A 23,185-nucleotide genomic window follows, 5' to 3' on the forward strand; every position below is an offset into this window, starting at 1 on the left:
CTCAGCCGATGGACGGTTTGTCTGGATAAATAAAGAAGGGTGGAAACTGTTGAGGAGATAATTAAACTCAAAGGAAAGCTTCAGTTTGTCCCACCTGGAAGCTGAACGGCCAGGGGGCGGCAGCAGCGCGCTCTCGTCGCTGTTTCGGACAAGGATTGTAGTTTCTTTACGCCCTGCACGCAGACTCGCAGGCAACATTTAGCCTCCCCTGTTCCCATTGAAAGTCATATCTGAGCCCATCTCAAGTCCCTGCGCCCTAACCTGAACAAGATCCAACCGAAAACCTTACAAGATATTTTGTTTTAACGATGACTGAGGGACCGAGTGCTACCTGAGAGACTACACTCAGGACAAATTATTAAAAATAAAAAAGCATTGAAATCTCCACTGATTGATGTGCATGACAAAATCAAAATGTTTAATCACAGCATTACGGATTATATGGTAGGCTACTGTTGCCGGTCATACGATAATGTAAGTCATTTCCACATTTATTCACACTCATTTTAAGCACTCATGCATCTTTTTAATTTGTAGGCTACTGTAAATAAAACACTTCAAACGTTTTAGACAGTTAAAGATACATGTATCAACGCTTATTCATGGACTTAATTTCAACTATGGAGGTTTGTTATTGTTTTCTGTCTCGTTAGCTTTTATGAATCATGCATGTAAAAGAAAAACTCAATAGAAACAGAGGTTCTAAACTATAAATATCTTCTTGAATTCGAAAAAAATTAATAAATCTAAATTGTTTTGAGAGTTTTTTTTTAATCTTTGGTTTAATTGTCCCAACTTCGTCCGTGTATTTTCAGTGATAAACTGTCAACTTATTCTGTGAAACGTTCACTTCTCATAGCCTACTATCATACTTTAAATGTGCGTGTTTGTGTGTGTAAGTGCGTGTGTGTGTGTGTGTGTGTGTGTGTGTGTGTGCGCGCTGTGGGCCCTGCTTGATCTGTTGTTTGCGCAGCACAATCACATTTCTTTTTAAGCGACAGGGTGTCTAGACACCCACGTGACCGGGCGCGTCAATGCGCACTGGAGACTGGAGACGGAGCAAGGGCACCCAAACCATCCGCCTCATTTACAGACAGAGAGCCTTCTACCCCCCTCGAGATCACTCGCCGGCTCGCTTTCTTCCACACACACACACACACACACTCTCACACTCACTCAGACACGGAAACTTGCTGTGAGATACGAGCTTGGATTATTTTATTTTGAGGGATTCGCCTGCTAAAATAGGTTACGAGAGGCTCGCTGCGTGGACGTACAACCCGAGGGGTCTCTCTCTCTCTCGTTTTTTTTTTTTTTTTTTTCCTCCCAGTGCTTTCAAACTCGAGAGATCCAGCTCTGGATTTTCTCCCCAGCTCTTTGGACGATACTCTTTCTCGCGAGCAGACCACATCATCTTCAGACGAGTGGCATATTAAGACGATAACGGATAAAAAAAAAGAAAAAAAAGAAAGAAAGCCTCAGCGAGCCTGCTGGAGAGCCCTTCTCTGTGCAGTCGGATCAAGGATTTTGTGGATTAATGCTCTTGAAGACACAGCGGCGAGCGTCGGTTTTCATGGGATAATTGTGATAGCGTTTGTGCGTAATTAGGCCCCAGTTTGTCCGATACCAACTGCAACTAACACGCATACGTGTTAAAATGTTGTAACAGTTTTTATTTGATACAAATCGTGTTGTTAAAGGGGTCAATTCACACCAACACCAAGTGAGTGATTGTGCCCCATCCAGGCTACATGCGGCTGTGTTGTAGCACATTTCTCCTGTCGCTATAGACGGAGAAAAGCTGCTCCATTCAGTATTTAGGGTTAGTTTCAAACATCTCGGGGGCGATGGTTGTTTTTCCTCAGAGGAAAAGCTGACTGCCCCGTGAACCACGACATCTTTTTTTCGGTGCTCCAATCTGCAGGAGAAGGCGACAGAGACTGGCGTATGCTACAGATTTCCTCTGCTTTTCCAGCTCCCAGTTTTTCCACCGTCTTTTCTCAGGCTGCTTGTCACTGCCTGGACTCGGCTCCCGGAATCTTCATGATTTGCGGACACCATGCTCGTTTTTTAGCCGGGGAAACCTCTTTTCGTCCCGCATGTTTAGGACCAAACGATCGGGGCTCGTCCGGCGACTCTGGAGGAGCCGTGCGCCCGTGGAGGGCGACGGGGAGGCGGATAGAGGGACGCATGGCTCCGGGGGCTGCTGCATGGGCAAAACGACAAAGGTGGCCAAGTCCAACGCAGGGTCGGAAGCTGAATTAAAGGCGTTGACCCACTCGATACTGAAGAAGATCAAAGAGAAACAATTAGAGCTGCTTTTGCAGGCGGTGGAGTCAAAGGGGGGAGCCCGGAGCCCCTGTTTGCTCCTGCCCAGCAAAGTGGACGCCAAAGTGGGTCAACAGTCTTACTCTCTCCCCATGCTGCTCTACAAAGTGTTCAGGTGGCCGGACCTCAGGCATTCCTCGGAGCTCAAGAGGCTGTCTTGCTGTGAATCCTACGGGAAAGTTAACCCGGAGCTCGTCTGCTGCAACCCGCACCACATGAGCAGACTGTGTGAACTCGGTGAGCTGGATTATTCCCACATTTTCCCATCATCCAAACAACACGAGAAAAGAATCTCACATTGCTTTGATAATTCTCTGGTGGTCGGGCCTCATTTTTTTGTTGTTGTTGTAATCGTCATTGTGTCACAGAATTACACAGACTCTTAAAGGGATAATTAGCCTAATTCAAATGACATCACCTCTCTTGGCAGGGTTGTGTTTAGTTTCCAGAAGGTCAAACTTGACCGATGTGAAAAGCGTGCCAAATAAGTCATCGTTATCAATTCCTACAGTGTAGTTTCATTACATTTGATGTTGGAGTTAAAAAAAACAAACGATTATTGCTGTGTTCCTAAAAGATAAATATGCTATTAAGATGCCTTAATTAGACTAAATATCGACTTAAACGTCGTTTTGACCCTTGGGACGATCCATAGCGCCCTTGAACTGTATATTCTAACTTTTATGAGGGTGTTTTCAACTTCATGATGTGAATAAACAGCCCGTTTGCTATTTCAACATTTCACAATTGGCATTTCCAAAGTGCAAAGCGACTCATCCCGGGCTTTACAGTTTTTCCACGGTGAAGTTTCCAGTGTGTGTATTTGTGTGTGTGTGTGTGTGTGTGTGTGTGTGTGTGTGTGCTAGCTTGGCGTCCCGGGCCAAAAGAGGCCCGTATCTCAGTTTGTCCTAGACGCTGATAGTGGCTCTCCTGGCGCCAGGCGGCCCCCTGTTTATCTGCCTGCCAATGAAAGGCAATAGCCGCCCGGCCTCTTTGCTTCTCCAGGCTGAGCTGACAGACACAAAACCCTTTTTTTTCCTGAAGAATGACAACTCTAATCGTAAAGTGTAGATCTCTTCCTTGTTTTTATTCCTCATACTCTGCTTTTTTTTTCTCTCCCCCCTCCATGCAGAGTCCCCTCCTCCTCCATATTCCCGCTATCCCATGGACTATCTTAAACCACCAGGTAAGCTCAATATAAAACCATAAATTCACACATGTGTGTGTGTTCTTGCATTTGTTCTGCAAAAACATGCACATCTCAAAGGCCATCTTGTATTCATGAATGTTTATGTGTTTGTCTATCTGTCTTACATTACACATGCATATAGTCTTACACACTCCCTCTGCGGTGCATTTTGTGTTTGTGTGTGTGTGTGTGTGTGTGTGTGTGTGTGTAGGAAACGGCTCCATGTTATGTTGTGATTTATGATAGCGGTGGAGTGGCACGCCTGGCTGGCTGGCTGGCTGGCTGGCCAGTTCTAGCGTGGCTGGAAGCCAGGGCAAAGCAGCACAAAGTTGAGATACCAGCTATAGACTGACTGGCATTTCACCATGGGCAGAGGTTGTGTGTGTGTGTGTTTGTGTCTGTGTGTGTGTGTGGGGGGGGGGGGGGGGGCAGGGGAAGAAGGGGGGGGAGGAGTTGTATTATGGGTGTTTTTGTTTGTGTGTCCATCTATCTATTGTGAATCGCAGGGCAGACAGCGGCGTCTCTGGAGCCAGCCGGCCATTATCATGTGAATTAATCAACAGATTAAGGTTGAGGGTGTGTGTGTGTGTAGGGCGGGGGGTGTCACTGTCCCACATCTCTGCTTGGCTGTGTTTGTTTTGGGGACCAGGGGAGAGAGCTTTTGTGTCTTTTTATTTTATTAACAAGCTTTGCTGTTGCTCAGTAGTTTTTTTTTTTTGCGGTTGTAATCCTTCTCCCCGGTAGCTACCGGAAACATCATCAGGTTATGTCATCGCTTATTTAGTCGGATTCAAAGTGTGTTAAATTTCAGGCTATAACCAGAATAGTGTGAGAGCAGGGAGCACTCCCCCCCCCCCCCCCCCCCGTGTCACAGAGAAGGTGACAGAGATATAAATGCATATGTCGTGTGCTCAGTGTGTGTGTGTGTGTGTGTGTGGTAATGCTAAGGCTTCAGTTTCAATTTCCCCATCAGTCTTTTTCCTCCTTTCTACCTCTCTCTCTCCTGCAGTCTGTCAGTGCAGGAAAAGCTCAGGGTTAAACAATGACCGGTCAGACGACCAGTTAGGAGAAGGAGAAAGTGGCTTTCAGTGAGTGGAAACAATAGGAAGTCATTGCGGCTGCAGCTGTGTGTGTCCCCCCCCCCCCCATTTCTCTCTGTATTTATGAACTACCTGAAAAGCACACAAGAGCAGGAGCTATCTGAAGGGCTTAAAAAATGAAACCATGCTTAACCTCACCCTGCTGCAGTCAGGAGTGTCTTTGTGTGTGGAAATGAAGGTAAATAGAAAAAAGCAAGCGGGATGCAGACAAAAGAAATTTGATTTAACAACTCATAGAGAAACGACTTAGCACTGGTTTGACTTTGCGGGGGAATAAAATGTCACAAATCAGACTAGAGCAAGGCAAGGGACACATTGGTCTTCGAAATGCGAACATTAAAAAAAACAGAAAACATTTAAACATGTCCTTTAAAGTCATTTTAAACACAGAGGTGTAGCTGTCTCTGGTTCACCTGTCATGTTTCAATGTCTGGACACATTCAGTCCATCTATAGCTGCAGCTTCGGTGAATGAAATGTGAATGTGTACATGTATTGGTGAAGCGGTAAAATACAACATATATTAACAGGACAATGGAACAGGATGGAGGACACACACACACACACACACACACACACACAGGACAGATGAGCTTATCATGCAGCAAGACAGGGGGGTTTTCCCAGGGGCCTCTGGGAGCTGTCAATCATGACCTCCTTGTCATTACTAGAGGCTATTACAATTTCCTCTACTATAGTCTCTGTATTTGGACGATCTGCATTGTTAACTTCTACGGAGCAATCAAATGTAAAAAAAAAAAAAAAATCTGCATGAAGCCGAAGAGCGATGAATTTAATGAGGAGTTTTATGATTCCAGCGAGCAGGAAGTGGGTGTCAGGGTGCCCAGCAGCAGCAGTGGCGGCGGCGGTCAATATGAAAGCAGGCCGACATGTCAAATGCTACCTTGTTTCAGCTCTGGGGAATATAAATCACACAGTGTTCAGCTCTCTTCTCTCTGATGCCCCCTCAGGCCTGTGGTCAGCTGTGAACTGTTGCCCGGGGAGACCAGGGCAGAGGCTGCTGGCAGCCAATGAAAGCGAGGGATGGCCGGGGCTCTGCCCGTGCAAGTCATTAATGTGACCGCAGCAGCACGGGCAGCGTCCGAAACCGGGGGCAGGGGGGCAGGCAGGCAGGGCAACTACTCTGGTTGCTGTTCATATTTTTCATTTTTTTTAACCCTTTATTGTAAGCAAACGGTCAACCAGTAAGTCTGGTTCTGCTCGAGGTTTCTGCCTGCTATAAGAAAGATACTTCTGGTCACTGTTGCCAAGTGCCTGCTGGTGTTGGATTGAAGTTGGGTCTCTATACATATTGTAACAAATGGTTCAGTCTAGACCTTTATATCAAGTGTCATTAGATCACTTTTGTTGTTGTGATTTGGGTCAATGATAATTGATGAACGTAGAACAGATGCATGGGCAGACATTGAGAAGATATGACAAGACAAATCTAGTACACCATGGAGGAAACTGCTTTTTTTTTTTTAACTTTATAGACTACAGCAGGTCTTTTGGTCAAACACAAGTCGACTGGGTGAACATATGTGGCTAAAGTGCCTCCTTACTCACCTCCGCATCGTTCTTCATTGCAGCATTGATGTGCAGTTTTTGCATTGTAACCATAAGAAAAAACATGCATTTTACTGACACAAGTCATACGACCACCACCACCACCACACACTGGTTCAGTGCTTAGGAGGTGTAGTGCAGCGTTGACGTGCAGCAAAAGGAATGTATCATTAGTGAATACCAAGCTACCAGCAGCAGCGGCAGCTCTGCAGCAGAGCTAGCCCTTTTAGTCCCAGCGGTGTGCAGCTCACACAGCCGTTTTGTTAAAGCCCCATTCAGGTGTCATGTTGAAACTAGTCTACATTACAGGTCTTAGTAGGAGTTAAGCATTGAAATGCAAAGAGAGGGAGAGCGAAACCGAGAGAGAATGATTGTTTTTTTTTTGTTTTTTCTTACACCCCTTTTTCTCTCTTGTCTGCCTGCTAGTGCAGCGTTAAGAAAATTGTTGACGAGCTTTCAAGGCCTTTTAAAGCAAAGTACAACACAAAAACAGCTTATTTTGGTGGTAGGAACACCTGTGCCCGCTCATTCAAATCTCATTTAGCTTGGGAATTTCAGTACTTGACAGCTTTTGTTCTTTGTCCTTAAAGATAAGGGAAGAAACATGAAGCGTTACAGAGACCCAAAAAAAAAAAAAATGGAGCTGGGATCAGAAGTCTCGGTCTCAGTCATTAGCAGGAAGAAGCGAGCTCTTTCCAGATCAGCAGCTCGTCTACGCAGAGATGCATGGGGCTAACGCTCCTACTGAAGCAGTGGATTATGGGGGATTATCAGGGGTGTAAGGAACTCTCCTCTGTGAGTCTCGGCTGTGTGTGTGTGAGAGTGTGAGCTTCGTCGTCAGCGTCTTCATTAGGCATTGATTTCACCCGGGTGATTGACGGTCTCACAGCTGCTGCTTTGCCTTCTCCCCTCACACACACACACACAGACACACAGAAAAAAACACACAGGAACACACACATGGTGCTAATTCAAAGTCTCTTTCTGTCTCCATTAGATTCTCCAGACTCTGGACCATCATCCAGTGAAACTGGGGGAACGACATACTCGGCCCCTGTGGGGCTTTCAGGTAAATATTCCGACCAATACATCTCATTTTCTTCTCTTTTTCTTCTTCTCCCAGTCATTTTATCTTCCTCATCTGTTTTCTTTTCCTCCTCCTGTGCATTCCTCCCAACACACACTCCATACTTGCGATGATGAGGCAGTGATTGTGGGGGCCCCTGCTTCCCCTCCGTAATAAAAAAAAAAAAAAAAAAAACAGTGAAGGAGGGTGGTGTATTTCTCCCACATCCACATAAATTCCCTCCCTCCTGGCTCCACGAACAACGCTCCTCTCTTCTCCTCTTCCTCTCATCCCTTCGTGTTGTGTTGTAATGGAAGACAAACACGCCGAGTCGTTGTTTGGAGAAGAATATGCCCTGTGCGTGCGGTGTTGTGGGAGGAAAACATTTAAAAAAAAAAAAAAACACACACACACACACACACACAGCAAGAAGAGAATTCAGCTGACATGCGAGTGTTTGTTTGGTCGTGTTTGTGCGCACAGGAGATGTTTTGTGTGTGAGCGTGGACCGTCTTCTGGGCGAGACACTGGCGTTTTTTTTTTAAATTTTCTTCCGTCTCTCATGCCGGACGTGTTTCAGGCTTCCTCAGCTTTTCTGCCCCATAATCCCCTTTGGCTGTGTTACCCTGTCCGCAGGCTACAGGGAAAGATGGAGTTCACCAGAGAGAGGGGGAGGGAGAGGGAGAGAGAGGGAGAGAGAGAGAGAGAGTCAGCTCTGTGTTGCTCTCTGCTTTCCTCTACCTCAGATGGTTCTCATTACCAGGCCTTTAAAGCCTGTTTTATGTCAGTTGGTGTTGGCTGCCCGTTTCTCCCCCCCTCCTCCTTTGTTTGGTGGTAGGGGGGTTGGGGGAGTTGCCTGCTTTCTTGCCTGCTAGAATGTGTGTGTGTGTGTGTGTGTGTGTGTGTGTGTGTCCTTAGATGGGGGTAGAGATTGTAGCCTTGCTTACAAGCAAAAAGAGGAACTAAAAATCAACCTCCGGTCTCCTCACACGGACATTAAAGACACATTTTAGACCCAGTTCAAAGTGTGAAACCCAAGATCTGGAGTCTTAACAGGCGCCCTTATGATCCCTCCCTTAGCTTCCCCTCCTCCTCTTGCTCCCCTGTTTTCCTTCCTGGCGAGGATGACATGGCAGCAGCGGCTCCACTGAATGGGCCTCCTCAGAGAAGGCGGCAGAGGTAGAAAGGCGGGATGGCCAAAGCGCTCTGCCCTCAAGATTTCCCCTGGCAAGCCACATTAAAAAAAAAAAAAAAAAAAAAGGCCACTCCACTCCTCTTCCTCCTTATGCTCCTTCCCTCCTTCCTTCCCTCGCTCCCTCCCTCTGGGGCCCTGACAAAAGAAACATGGCTCTCCCAGAGGCCCGCTGCTGACCTTCTAATTCACTCACTCTGCCCTTTTTATGTTCTTCTCCAGACTTATTTACAGAGAGGAAGAAGGAAGGGAGAGGAGGGCAGTGAAGACTTGAAGTCAGCAAGAGTTGTGTTGTTACTTTTTTTTGCGTTTTGGTCGAACAGTTGCGCTGGTAAAGTGTGTTATTTCGGTAAAGCAGGCCAGCTAAGGAGTTGTACCAAAAGCATGACCCACAGAAAAGCTTGATTCTTCTTTTAAAAACACAAAACTGATGAGGGCCAGAGATAATATCCTTGGAAAAATCCAAGACTTTCCAGGCTGGAAGGAGTTAACGGAGCTGCGACAGCGACAAGCGCAAATGCAAACTAGGCTGCCTGCCAGGCTACAAGCTCCAAAGCTCCTCTCGCTGGCTCACGTCATCAGCTTGGAACAGAGCACAGAGGAGGAGGGAAGAGGAGAGGAGGATAGGGGAGGAGGATGGAGGAGGAGTCGTCGTCAATGGCTGGAGGCCTGGAGCTGGGTGTCGGGGTGCTGATCTTGGTTTGAGCTGGGGTGAGGGCTTAGCTCAGGGGTTTAAGGTTCTCTCAGGAACCGAAGAGGCGGGAGATTAGGAGGGGAGATTTGGAAACGGGAGATCGGGTCAGGGTTAAGAGTACGCTGGACTGTTGGTTATGAATCCGTGGAGTGTTAAGTAATATTTAAACTTGTTAGGGACTGGATTCTATACGAGCAGCTCATGTGGCCCCCCTCGGGCCCATGTGGCCAAGCCAATAGAGGTTAAGAGGTTTAAGCTTTCTCTTCAATAAAATACCTCTTTCAGCTTGACAAGAGAGTAGTTAGGCTGCAGAAATAATTGTGGATGTGCGTCAGCAAAGGTGGGGTATGATTTAAAATGTTGCTATAATACCTGAGCTTTTTCAGGGATACTAAAAAAACAAATGTAGCAACTGAAATGACACTCAGATTTGGGTGTTCTTGCGCGATCAATTTGTCTTAAATTAGCAGAATATCCAATAGGGTTTGGCACAATGCTAGCGCTACCATAATACCAGAGCTTTAGGACAAGATACCGAAATACAATTTTGCACTTCGTTGGTCGTGTTTTGAAAATGGACGCATTTGTCGGTCTCCAGTTTTACCGGTAGAGTAGCCGTGTCCAGCCAGAGAGTGTAAATACATGCACTCTAGTTTAAAAGTGAACCTATAGACGCCTGCTTGTGCCCGGCTCTTATTGGCTGTGTAGCATCAGTGTGTGTGTGTGTGTGTGTGTGTGTGTGTGTGTGTGTGTGTGTGTGTGTGTGTGTGTGTGTGTGTGTGTGTGTGTGTGTGTGTGTGTGTGTGTGTGTGTGTGTGTGTGTGTGTGTGTGTGTGTGTGTGTGTGTGTGTGTGTGTGTGTGTGTGTGTGTGTGTGTGTGTGTGTGTGTGTGTGTGTGTGTGTGTGTGTGTGTCGCGCCTGCTGGTGCCATCGGGGACTGACCCCCGGAGTGCCTGTGTGTAAGAGGATCCAGTCGGGCTGCGGTGGCACGTACGCGCGCGCACGCACACACGCGCGTGCATTTTCACACACACACACCAACGCGTACACACACACAGGCAGGCAGATAGAATGACCTGGTGCGAGCCCTGGCGCACGGCCGACTGTCACACAGGCGCTTCCTCCCACTGCAGGTTAAATTTAGGCTGAGCTGTATTCTTATACCACCAGCCAGTCACCTCGCTCGACAGACAGTCGGCCAGCGTTTCAGCCAGTCAATTAGTCATCCGGTGAATCGGCTGGAGGTGTAACCTTCATCGGGGGCTCTGACAGGGATTAAATTTAGTCTTGGCACCTTGGCTCATTAAATCAAACTAGTTCTGCTGTCATGTGGACGCTCCCAAAGGAACGACCCAATTCTGGAGCAAACCAAGTGAGAGAACAGGCCCCTGGATGTTGTCTTTCACGTGTTTGTCATTCAGGAAATGAGGTTTAAATGACTTATCACCAACCTTAACGCACCATCTTGTAATTTTTTTTTTTTTTTTTTTTTTTTTTTTATAGAGTTCACTCAAAGCAATCAGGGGTTTAAAGTCAGAGACAGAGCACCCTCAGTGTTGCATTCCTGCCTTGTTTGGGTTAGCAGGCAAAGGAAAGGGCTGCGCAGGATATGACCTCATGTCTTTGAGGAAAAGGCGAGCGGACAGGGAGGCAGCCGAGGCCTCTTCTGGATGGAAAACAAACACTGAGGTGCACCAACCAGAATGAAGCCGAGAGTGAAATGAAGGAACTGAACATAGAAGTCTATACGTAGCCTTTCGCTCTACTCGGTTGATTGTTTTTGCTTAAGCACTAAGACGGAGGAATAAAGAGGGAGAGAAGATGGCGGCTTTGGGTGGAGGGAGAGATGGCCGGCAGCTCTTGCTCTGTTCTCTGTAATTTGGAGGCTGCGTGTTCAGCCAGCGAGTTGAGTAGAGCTGAGCCGCTCCGTGCCGGGCCAGGATCTCTCATTACTCCCCACTTCCTCTCCTTGCGCGGCAGCCAAGCCGCGTCTTGGCAAGAGACTTAATTTTGGTTTTGGCCGTCCTCTGTTCCCCACCCTGTGTCATTATGCTGCACAAATCGAAAAAACAGCATGCAGAGACAGCGGAGGACGGAAAGAGGGGGTAGAAGAGAGAAGTGTGCCTGGCTTGTTGTTTTTTTTTTTTCATCTTTTGTACGAGCTTTCAGAGCAGCATCACAACTGTTGAAACTTTAGCCTATAGCTTAGCATAGCCACTTGACTGAAAGGTGGGATATGCAGATTTGGCTGCCGGCCCGAGCTTGGAGGTGAGCCCAGAACAAAATGAACATTGTTTTGGTTTGCAGTCACTCTGTGGAAGTGGATTTTGACATTACCTCAATGTACAAGACATGAGAGTGAGAGAGAGGGACTGTGTGTGTGTGTGTGTGTGTGTGTGTGTGTGTGTCTGAGGAGAGAGAGAGAGAGAGAGAGAGAGGAAGGGAGGGAGAAACACCCCCTTTTAGCAGGATAACGACGAAAATGGAAATAAGTGGAGACACATTCCTGTAAACCTGTGTGAAACGGTGTGTGTGTGTGCGTGTGTGTGTGTGTGCGTGTGTGTGTGTGTGTGTGAGACACACAGTCTTGCTGTCTCCACCCTCCCGCCTGCTCATTCATGTAGTCAGTTTGTCTTTTGTGCGCACAGACTGGAGGGGGTGTGTGTGTGTGTGTGTGTGTGTGTGTGTGTGTGTGTGTGTGTGTGTGTGTGTGTGTGTGTGTGTGTGTGTGTGTGTCTTTTTTATCTCAGCGACAGACTCAGGCCTGTCAGTAGAACACGTCTCAATCACAGATTTACACACACACACACACACACACACACACACTCACAAAGGTTCATAATTATAACAGGGCAACAGCACACTGAAGTGCAGGAAGTGCCCAACTGGCTGTGCGGGTTGTCTGCCTCTCTCCGTTTGCGGTGTCGTGTATTATTGAGTTCCCACGGTGTTTTCGGAGAGAGACAACAACAACGTGAGCGATTGTTCTTCTTGTCAGTCCATCTTGTGCCTCGGCACCGCGTGTGTCAGAGATAGGGATCCGGAGAGTGATCCTCTGACTTGTGTGTGTGTTTGCAAAAGTGAGCTGATGACATCACTCAGCCAGCCTGGCACCCGGTTTCCAGCTAGCGCGTGTTTATTTGTCCTGTCACCCTGGGAAATGTGGGCTGCGGAGGATCATGTGTGTGAGGGTCAGCATGATGAAGTGTTGGAATAATAACTCAGCGGGAGGAGAAGGAGGTGTAAGAGGAGGATTAAATGTTCTGATGTAGTTTTGTAAAATATATATATATATATATATATATATATATAAGGATGGAAGATGACGCCTGATTACGTTTGAGAAGTTTCAGCTTTTATCTCAAATTCAGAAAAATGCTCCGTCTGAGCCACATCAAGAAACATGCTTAATGTAATTACAGCAGAAATATCCACTCAGAGATTATAGCGTAATATGAAGGCATTGGGAAAAACATTTCTTCTTCCTTATCTCCTCCCGGATGAGGCCGGATGGTTCATGTTAGCGATGGCGTGTCTGCAGCTCGTTCTCTCTATCTGTGTTGCTGCGAGGAGTCAGATCTGTAGATAGCGAAACCGTGCCACTCCCCTGTGCGGTTTTCCTGCCATCAGGGCTTATTTAGGTTTCCTGAAGTGGGGGAGGGAGGGGGCAGGGCTTTACATCTACTTACATAACCTGCCACCCTAAAGAGGCACTTCCTCTGCTATGCTACTCGGCTACTAAACCCCGCAAGCAACAATGCATTGTTTTAGTTTTCTTTATTGTCGCTCTGCAAAGTAGGAACTTTAGAAAAAACATATCAGCTCAACTTACTGCACATTTTAAAACGTGTTAATGCTTTTGGGACACACAACAATCCATCTCAAAAGGGAAACTGCAATGCTTTTACACAAGGCTGCGTTCTAGCATTAAGAAAAAAAACTGAATTTCAAATGGTTCTGTGTGGAATATTAAGAACAACATCAGTGTTTTTGTGCATGGATTCTGATACTAAGTGTTACAGAAATGCAATGCTAAGTCGGTGGCATCCTCTCTCATGTAATCCGGGCAGCCACGCTGATAAAAAAAAATCTAATTTTAGCCAGATGAAATGTCATTTGGTTGACTTGTTATTGTGTTAACTGATCACAATAATCCTCGTAAGCAGACCGAGTCATTTACCTTGAAATAGTGAAAAAGAAAACAGACTTCATAAAGAGGCTGTGTTTGTATTCATGTAAGAAGAGATGCTCCTCTGCCTTCACTGCGCTCTCTCTCTCTCTCTCTCTCTCTCTCTCTCTCTCTCTGAAGCAGTCGCCTGTCATTGACTTTCTCTTTTTTTTTTACCGAGAATAAACACAACCGGCAACAAGTCGGCTGTTGAGGACTCTAACTTGTATTAACTTGAAAAATCAATGACACCAGATATTTCCCGTGAACACACACATACATAGCAGAAAGAGAAATGCTCAGGGTTACATTACAAACAGAAACACACACACACACACACACACACAGGACTGAACATATACGGCACGGCAGCGGGAACAAAAGGAATGCCTCTGGGGTGACCCTTGACTTTTGGAATAGACTTTCCCCGGCTCGAGAGAGGGTGTTGACTTAGAAAATAAGGCACCATGAAGAGTCCTTCCTTCCCCCTCTAGCTATTTCCTTCATGCCTTCCCCATTCCTCTCCTCAGTCGCTGTGTGTGTGCCTGATGACGACAGGGTCATTACACGTCTGAGGCGCGCGCACACACACACACACACACACACACACAGTTAGAGCACAGGGGATCAATACGAGACCGTTCTCAGGAGCCTCCTCACTATTTACCGATGTTGATAGTCTTGTGTCCATGAGTGAAGGTTGAAAACTGTGTGTGTGTGTGTGTGTGTGTGTGTGTGTGTGTGTTAGAGGGTTTAACCGTGGAGCTCTCTTGCAAGTGCACAAGCGACCTGGTGTGTGCTCGTGGTTTGTGTGTGGAGTCAGACAGAGGTAATGATTAACCTTTCCAGACTGCGTTTGTGAGAAGCACCCAGTCTGTCGTCGCCCCTCCCCTCCCCTCGTCTCACTCGTTCTCTCTCTCTCTCTCTCTCCCCCCCCCCCCCCCCCCCCCCCTTTCAGACCGGGTCCAATTGTCTCAGCTAGCGTGGCGTCCACTCTTTAAGGCCTCGGACCATTAAAATCCACAGGGGAGCTCGCATGTGTGTGTGTGTCTCTACTTGGAGAATTGGCCCCCCTTCCGTGCTGTGGTTTAAATATTTTGTATCCAAAGGGGGTTTATTTAATTACAGATATTTACAGTCCCCCCCCTGCCCCCCAACCTCGCAGACCATAAGCTGATCATCTACTAAATACCTCGAAAACAAGGAACCTTAATGCTGTTTTTGTTGACGCTAATGGCTAACATTAGCTCTCGGGCAGCTGCTTCTTGTATTTTCCTGCATTTGAAAAAGATGCTGCTGAGGTTTCATTTTCTTTTTCCGGTCACATGTATTACTTAACGCCAGAATGCTGGTCTCAGCATTGATTTTGCTTTAACATTTTCACCCCTCAGATTAGTTCCAAAAGCAGGGAAAGTGTTTTTTTTTTTGTTTTTTTTTGTTTTGTTTATGTGTGTGAGGTTGGGCTTCACATGCAGCCCCCATGGGGACAGACCAGACCGGGACAGACCAGCAGCAGCAGCAGAGCAGAATAGAAAAAGGTCGGAGTGACAGATGGCCTCGGGCTGCCAGCTAGCCCGCTTATCTCCAGCGACGAAGCCGCCACAGACACACACACACACACACACACACACATTGCCTGAGAGCAGACGAGCAGGTGGGGGTGGCAGACAGATAGACGGACTAATGCTCCGATAGGCAGACATCCAGAGAGCAGACAGACACACAGACAGATGTACAGACGGCTCTATAAGTGTTCAGGGGGGGCTGTAGCGGATGGAAACAACCTGCTGCAAGGACAGACAGACTTGGGGCAGACACTCTGATGACACTGTCTGACACACACACACACACACACACACACACACCTATGTGAGACGCACCTGAAATAGTGTCAGAGTGTAACATGAGGAGCATGACCGGCAGACAGCTCGCACGCAAACACGATGTGTTAAAAATTAAAGTTCAGCTAAATGAGCCTTGCACTTGGAACACGGTGTGTTGACACAGGGCCACGTCGATTAGCGTCGTGTCTTTATTGGTGTGTGTTTGAGTTCAGCCGCGTTACGCATGTGCTGTGAGGACAAGGTGTGAACATTGACCGCAATTCACATACGGAGGAGTCTCTCTTATTAGACCGAAAGTAGCTTACCTGTGAACTTCGTTTTTTTTTTTTGGTTGGACGTAGATCTATAACTCTTATTTATCTTTGCCTCTTTGTTTGGATGGACCCGCTCACTCTCTTAAATTAGCTTCCAGTCGCTCTCTTATCTAACTGCGGCTGAGGAATGGGAAGAATTCAGGATAGCTGTTGTCACACTGTTGAGCCAGGAGCCCTAAATCACTACGCTGCAGTTCTAGGAAATCAACTCAGGTAGTCGCTCACTTCAATTTCACAACGTTGTCGTCATGTAATGTTACCCCCTACACCAATGTTTTGGCCCGTCTTACTCTGAAGTTCCACCTATTTTCACGTTAATCAAAGCCCCCAAAAAAGCTGAAACAGCCTCCTGATGATGTCATAGTGATGTCATTTTTGTTTGTCCAAGTTTGATATTCGGGACTCACAGTTATGACAGAAAGTTTTCCCTTAACCAGCTGGTGGCACCGCGTTTGAAATAAGTGGACATTTAGTACATTAATGGAAGAGGTGCATTTTGGAAAGTGTAGGATCAAGTTGTTGTTTGTTTTTTGTTTTTTTTAGGCTGAACCCATATAAGAGTCTAGAAGTCAGATTTATTGTGCCGTTCCCAGCTGTCTTTTGTTAACTGTCTCATGCGAGGAGTGACTGATGATAAACTTCTACATAAGAAATGTCTGACCCTTTTTAGTTGTTTTTATCTCTCTTCAAAGCTTTTGCTTTTATCCTTTCCCTTGGTTTTCTGTTCTCTGTGCTTCCTACTGGCTTCCAGTCTGAGTTTCTGAGAGGAGAAGAGAGGAGAGGAGAAGAGAGGAGAGGAGAGGAGATGAGGGAGGGGAAGCAGGGCAGTCAGTGTAGTCCTGAATAGCAGGGTGTTTTCAGGCTGCAATGACAGGCTCAGACAGGCAGCCGCTCTAATGACCTCTGACGCCAGGCCCTGTCTCTCTCAGCAATAACACACACACGCACGCACACACACACACACACACACACTCACACACACGCAGGGCCCCACAGGTGAGCTCCACCAGCAGGCCCTCTGTCAGCTGTTTAAGAAAGTCCGACTCGTCCTGGCTGTTCCTGTACATACATGTGAAACAGAGATCTTAGAGGAAAACGGCTCGGCCAGTTTGAGGCACAAGAGACACTTTCTGTCTCTTATCTGAAAGACAAACGCTTTTTCTTCCTCCATTTAGTCTAAGGTAGATAGCTGGGCACTTAGTTTCCCCAGCACCCCATGAGGGCGGATTTACGATAAACTCCCCGAGGCTCGGCTCTGACCAACTTCAAAGCACACAGCCCCTCTTGTTTTATGGAAGGCATGCTTTCAGTTGTTCTCTCCCCTCCTCGCCTCCTCTGTGTCTGTCTCTCTTCTCCCACTGTTGTCTTTTTCTGCCCCCCCCCCGTCTAATGAAGGCTAATGACAGGCCGTGGTGAGTCCGCTCGGGCCGGCAGAGATCCTGCCGCATTAACGTCGCAGTTTGTCTCAGACAGGACCTTCCAAATTACCGGTTACACTCACAGCTACCGCCAGATGAAACGAAGAAGGAGGAGGGGGGAGGGAGGGGGGAGGCTGGGAACTCAGAAATGGCTCTGAGAGGGGGCTCTGTTAATTTTTTTTCTCCCTCACATATATTCCCCTCTCTGTTGAAGCTTTCTTAACCCTTGAATGTGTCTTTCACCCAGAAGAGAGGATGTTAAAAAGATAGCTGATCGGGGGTTTCAGAAATGAAACGAGGACCTTTTTAAGAGCACACGAGGCCCTTTAAAAAAAAGTCGGGAGAGGAAGCAAAAGTTGCAAAAGTAACAGTCAAAATATGTGAAAGCATTCCTTCTCTTCCCCATTCCCGCCCCCTCTTTCTGTCCTCACTCCGTCTCCCTCTATTTCCCTTGCGCCTGACTGGCTCCCACTTTTCTCGCTGTGAGTAGCTGGGAGCCAGATTTCTGTGGAATAGAGATATGAAGGAGGGAGCGGGACGGCGCAGGAGGCACGCTAAAGGGAGACGGCAGAGGGAGGAGGAGGGGTTTGGAAATTGGAGCTCGGCCAATGCTACACTTCTTTTTACGCTCTGGGGAAACTTTAGACTGGAGAGGCCTAGCTTGTCAACGATTCAGACACCAGCGTCTGAGAGTTTAACGTCCTGCCCCTGCTCGTCATGTGCTTCACCTCGGACAGGGCATGGTTTATGTGTTTACGTCCAAGTCTCTTGTCTTGTTGCTGTGAATTCAGAAGTTTCTCATTTCCTCCTGTAGAGTTGAGAGAGAGAGAGAGAGAGAGAGATGATCTTAACAGGCGGTTGACGTCACTACATTGTTGGCCGCAGCGCTGCAAAAATACAGCGAGCCAGACAGTAGATAAGCATTTAATGCCTAGGCAAATATTGTACTGCGTGTGGACACTTGCCTGCCAGTGTCTCTGAGCTGCTTCTCTTGTCTGAAGTCCAAAAATTCCAACATGGTTTTCGTCTATGGTTGAAGTTGAGGATGACAGGGTGGCTTTGGCTCGTGAAACAGGGGAATTCTCGTTTTAATAACTCATCTTTGATAATTAGAAAACAGTTTGTAGCTCCAGTAACGTACAACCAAACAAAATGTGCTACATTGAAATGCCAAAAAAAACAAAACTGTTGCTTCAAGTCTCGGCCCCTGACCAGGCTGATAGCTAATCATAGTTTATGGGGTGGCAGCAGGGACCCATGCCACCAAAAGTCAACCCATGGAAACACCCACTACACATCACAAACTCATCTTTTCCTCCTCTCCTACCTTTTTCTTTGACGTTTCCTGTCCAATGTTTCGCCGTCACCACGTTCCAACTTTTACACCCCTCGCACCGATCTAACCGTCTCCTTCATCTTTGTTTCCTTCTTTAGATTCCTTGGCGTTGCAGGAGTCTGGCGAGCGGGCCCATTGGTGCGTGGTGGCGTACTGGGAGGAGAAGACACGTGTCGGGCGCCTCTACTCGGTCCAGGAGTCCTCTCTGGACATCTTCTACGATCTACCTCAGGGGAACGGCTTCTGCCTGGGCCAGCTCTGCTCTGAAAACAAGTCCCAGCTAGTGCAGATGGTGCGGGCCAAGATCGGCTACGGCATCCAGCTGACGCGTGAGCCGGACGGGGTGTGGGTCTACAACCGCAGCTGCTACCCCATCTTCATCAAGTCGGCCACACTGGACAACCCGGACTCGCGCACGCTGCTCGTGCACAAAGTGTTCCCCGGTTTCTCGATAAAAGCGTTTGACTATGACAAAGCCGGGAACCTGCAGAGGCCGAACGACCACGAGTTCACGCAGCAGCCTCGCACGGGCTTCACGGTGCAGATAAGCTTTGTGAAAGGGTGGGGACAGTGCTACACGAGACAGTTCATCAGCAGCTGCCCGTGCTGGTTAGAAGTCATCTTCAACACCCGATAGCAGCAGCCTTCCTCTTCTTCACCCTCGCCCTTCTCAAACGGACTAAACCAACTTTCCTTTTTTTTTTTTTTTTTTTGTTCCAGAGGTTCAAGCAAGTTGAAAAGAAGAAGAAAGTATAAAAACTCTGACGGACTTTGTTTCAATAAATGACTAAGATTTAATTAAATAAGAAGCGAAAAATGTATTTTATGTTATATATAAATATATTATTAATTGTAAATATGAAGACGTTTTATATGCATCATTATTTATGTATTGTGCAATGTGTTGATGAGAAAAAGAAAATAAGATGCACTTTGCTTAATATAAATGCAAAACAAAGAAATGCCAAAATAAAAAAAAAATTCAAATAACTTTTTCCCGTCTGGTTGATGTTTTTATCGTGCGGTTTCACTCACTTGTGTTTATGTTTTACCCAGGATCCAAATGTGATCATTTAAATAGGTCCACGTCAGTTTTCTGCTAACCTGAAGCGTGATTTTATATAAAGAACCTGCTCTTTTTTATTACAAGTCAACCATGGCTCAACGTTGGAAGTCGTGCGTCGTAAAAGCATTTCCCTTTCAGACTAAATGAGTCAGACTGTGACAGCGGCGTAACTCATCGTCCCTGCTCTTATTACGCCTTTTAAAATTGTCTGTTTTTTTTTCCTGAGTTATTTTGGGATGATTGTCCCTCTTCCTCTCTGTCATTAACCGACTCACGACATCACGGCCAGGAAGCAGTAATGACAAATTTCAGGAACCAATAAAGACAAAAGAGACTCCAGCTTCATGGAGGAGCCTCTTTCTTTTTAATGGCTGATAAAAATAAAAAAAACACAAAGGAATGCAGCATATCAAACAATCCCACAAATAAATTGGTGCCACACCTGAGGAAATGACCACATGGGAGAATATACTGGAAAACTACCAACTGATTTCGACATCTTTGATACGAGAGAAAATTGTCATAGTGTGCAAGCAGTGTACTGTAGAGCAGTGGCCTATTTGTGACCTATTGTGTTTCTAAAATCGAGACAAAACATAATAGATTGCCTTCTAACAAAATCTGTGAGTGTGTGTGTGCGCATGTGTTAGCGTGTTTCTGTCTGGGCCTCGTCCTGTTGCTAGTCAGATGGGTGTCTGTGAAGAGGATTACTACTGTAAGCCTGCTTTACCCACACACACACACACGCACATACATACACACATACACACATACACATAGTCTCAAAGACCTACATTCACAAGACCCACTTTCTACACCATCCAACCCCCATCCCGTGCTCTGCTCATCAGTGCTTTGAAAAACAAGTAACTTTGTTTCAAACGTGAGGAAAAAATGACATATTTGAAAGACCGTGAACGAGGCAAACATGTGAACTTACATGCTATTTCTTTATATAACATAGTTTATATAACAGTCTGTATTTCCATGTCCCATCACCAATCATCATGATTATAGTTATATCAGTCTCTCCCAAAGTATTACTGAAAAAAGGCACGATTAAACCTTCAAATATTGATACAGTATTAACCAGCACCTATTCAAATAATTGAGTCCAAGAATAATGAGCATTTATCAATCTGGTAAATCTGCAGTCAGTATTTAAGATAAACACTGAGAGTATTTATATTCAGTTTATTTAGGCCCAGTGTATAATACAATACAATAAAAGAAACCTGGAAAGAAAGCGTAATTGACAAAGATGATAAATGACATTAGACTATCAGAATGTAGCCCACCAGGGGGGTTGGCCCACATGGTGGGACCCTGTTCCTTGACAGCAAGCACTTTAAACTCATTGCTGTCTGTATGCCTTGACAACAATAATCCCTAACCCTGCTAATACAACTAAAGCGGCTACAAGCTTTGTGTGTGTGTGTGTGTGTGTGTGCATGCATGAGAAAGAGAAATAGTCCTGTACCCATGACTTCCCTCAGACAGGGTGACCCTGATTCTGCCCAGCAATAATTACGTTAAAGCTATAACAGATATCTCCCAGTCTGCATGTATGTGAATACTTGAAGTGAGAGCAGCTTCTTTGTGCCAAAAAAAAAACCTTGAGAATTTTACAAGCTGAGCTCAGTCGTATTAGACAGTACATGTCTGCTTTTTCATCACAAGAAATTACAACATAAAACAATAAATACCTCAATCAAGCATGATATCAAACTCATGAAAAAAAGCTAAACTCAAACCAACGACCATATCATATTTCGACCCCTTAATGAAGAGAAACAGTTTTTTTTTTCATTCTCTGCAGTTGTTGACTGTCTTTCAATTAAGTTTGTTCAAATTGGTGAAACAGCGCCCCTCTGGGTGTGAACGGCTGCTTCATGTTAATCATTGTGTGTGGTGACACGAAGTATTACACTCTTGCTGTAGAAGCAACTTCACATGACTTTATCGAATTAACTGGGTAAAGTCAGCATCCTTTTATAAACAGAAGCTAATAGCGGTTAACTCTGCGTGATTTAGAAACTGTCATGCTAATGTAAAACTATGTAGGAAAATATCTTTGTGAATCAAAATAACATTAACTTTGAAGCAGCCGCCCTCAGGCCGCATTGAAGCACATGCAGGACATGACTATCACCTGGACATGACAACCACCTGGACATTGATTACTTTCCCTCCATGAAGGACAACAGAAAGGGCTTCAGCATCAAAAAACGTGAGTGAAATTCACTCAGTGTTTGTCTGTCTTTGTTGTTTACTAGTGCTACCTACCCTGGCTGTAGATGTTAAACATGGTGTTTTGCTGTGCCTTGTTACCTGCTCAATTAAGCTACCTTTAAAGGGTTGAAGTATGCATCCACGGTTTATCCATGTCCATAGTGGAGGAGGCGTTACATATGAGTAGCTAAAATAAGTGAATTTAGAAAATGTCCAACAGTTTCCTATAACTAAGCTTATATATTTTGTTTTGTAAAAAAACTTAAAGCTAAAAAGTACAACTCACTAAAGGTGCATGTTAACACATTTCTATAGCCTACAAGTCTACTGTATGCTTTGTGTATTCTCTACAATCCTGAAATATGAAACAGACATGAGCAACCTAAAAAGGAAACATTTGGGAAGAAGCAATGTGGTTTTGTTGTGTATTTTTTAAAATACATATACAAAGGAGGATCCTATTCTCATACAGTAGTCTGTTCCCAAGAGGAATAGAAAAGAGTACAGTTACCTATAAATCTTTCATTGTGAAAACGGGCTTAAGACTCAATATTATATGGACACAATTCATTATATTTTTAAAACACAGCATTTGTTCTTTCACCTATATCCACATTATTACAGCCTGGTTAACACACCCATGTAGTCCTTAGTAGGTTAGCTGCTGTGAATGTGTATGTCTTTATGTATATTTTTTACGTGTGTGTGTGTGTGTGTGTGCGCAGACCTGGGGGGTTGGGAGTATGAACAGGGTTGTGGTCTGTAGGTGGGGCCTTATAGCCTGTCGAGGCGGGGGGGGGGGGGGGGGGGGGGGGGGGGGGGTTAGGTTGTGTTTGGCGAGTTCTTTGTGTATGCATTGACCTTTTTCACTTCAGGAATTATTTTTTCTAATGAGACTGTCATCTGTCATTGAATCAGATGTAAACATCCTTGTGGTTGTTTAAATAACATGTTGTAGATTTGTCTGGAATGCGAGTCATCTGAAACTCCATCATTGTTGGAAACATCCTATATATGCCGTATATATAGATCAAAGCGTTCTGTATGCTTTGTCCTTGCATATACGTGCTGTGTGCCATATACTATCTGCTTGTCTGTGTGTGTAAATGTGTGTGTGCTCATGTGTATACATTTCCATATATTCATGGACACGTGCCTTAGTTCATGCATGCGTGTAGGGATGCAACATAAAGTCTTCGTCTGTGCCTGTAGACACAAAGCCAGACCCCAACCATCCCCCTCTTCCTCTTGCCTGGGGGGGGGGGAGATAAGACAGTCTGTCTATCTGGCTGCTCCCAGCAGGAGGGAGGGGCCAGGGCCCAGGATAGGAGGTTATGAAGGTGATGGGGTGGGGACAGTCTAGCCATGTTTACAGGCTGGATGTGTTGGTGGGGGGTTTAAAGAAGGGGACGGTCACTTCTGGCATTCTTATGCTGATTTAGCCCCAGTATGGCCTGAAGTCATGTTGTTCTTAACCTCGTTGAACCACACGAAAGTCACCGTCAAACACAATTTACACACATGTTCACTGGCCGAAACATACTTAAAGGGTGTGCAGCTACATAAAGCAGGTATATAAGACCTTCTTGATCTCAGTAGATGTTGCGTAAACTGAGGAGCAACATGCGCTGACAGAAGCACAAACACGGCTCACTGATCATCATTAAAAA

At 45.9% G+C, this 23,185-nt stretch overlaps 1 protein-coding gene across 1 annotated transcript; it reads left to right on the forward strand.

Annotated features, from left to right (window-relative positions):
• Positions 1–1,024: 1,024 nt before the first annotated feature.
• smad7 (SMAD family member 7) lies at positions 1,025–19,208 on the forward strand. Its single transcript, XM_061062191.1, has 4 exons — positions 1,025–2,565; positions 3,461–3,514; positions 7,183–7,254; positions 18,316–19,208. The coding sequence occupies exons 1-4, from the start codon at positions 2,100–2,102 to the stop codon at positions 18,852–18,854; spliced, it is 1,131 nt and encodes a 376-aa protein (XP_060918174.1). The 5' UTR covers positions 1,025–2,099; the 3' UTR covers positions 18,855–19,208.
• Positions 19,209–23,185: the final 3,977 nt, after the last annotated feature.

Source organism: Labrus mixtus, chromosome 17 (genome assembly GCF_963584025.1).
Source record: "Labrus mixtus chromosome 17, fLabMix1.1, whole genome shotgun sequence".
In the NCBI taxonomy this organism is placed as follows: domain Eukaryota; kingdom Metazoa; phylum Chordata; class Actinopteri; order Labriformes; family Labridae; genus Labrus; species Labrus mixtus.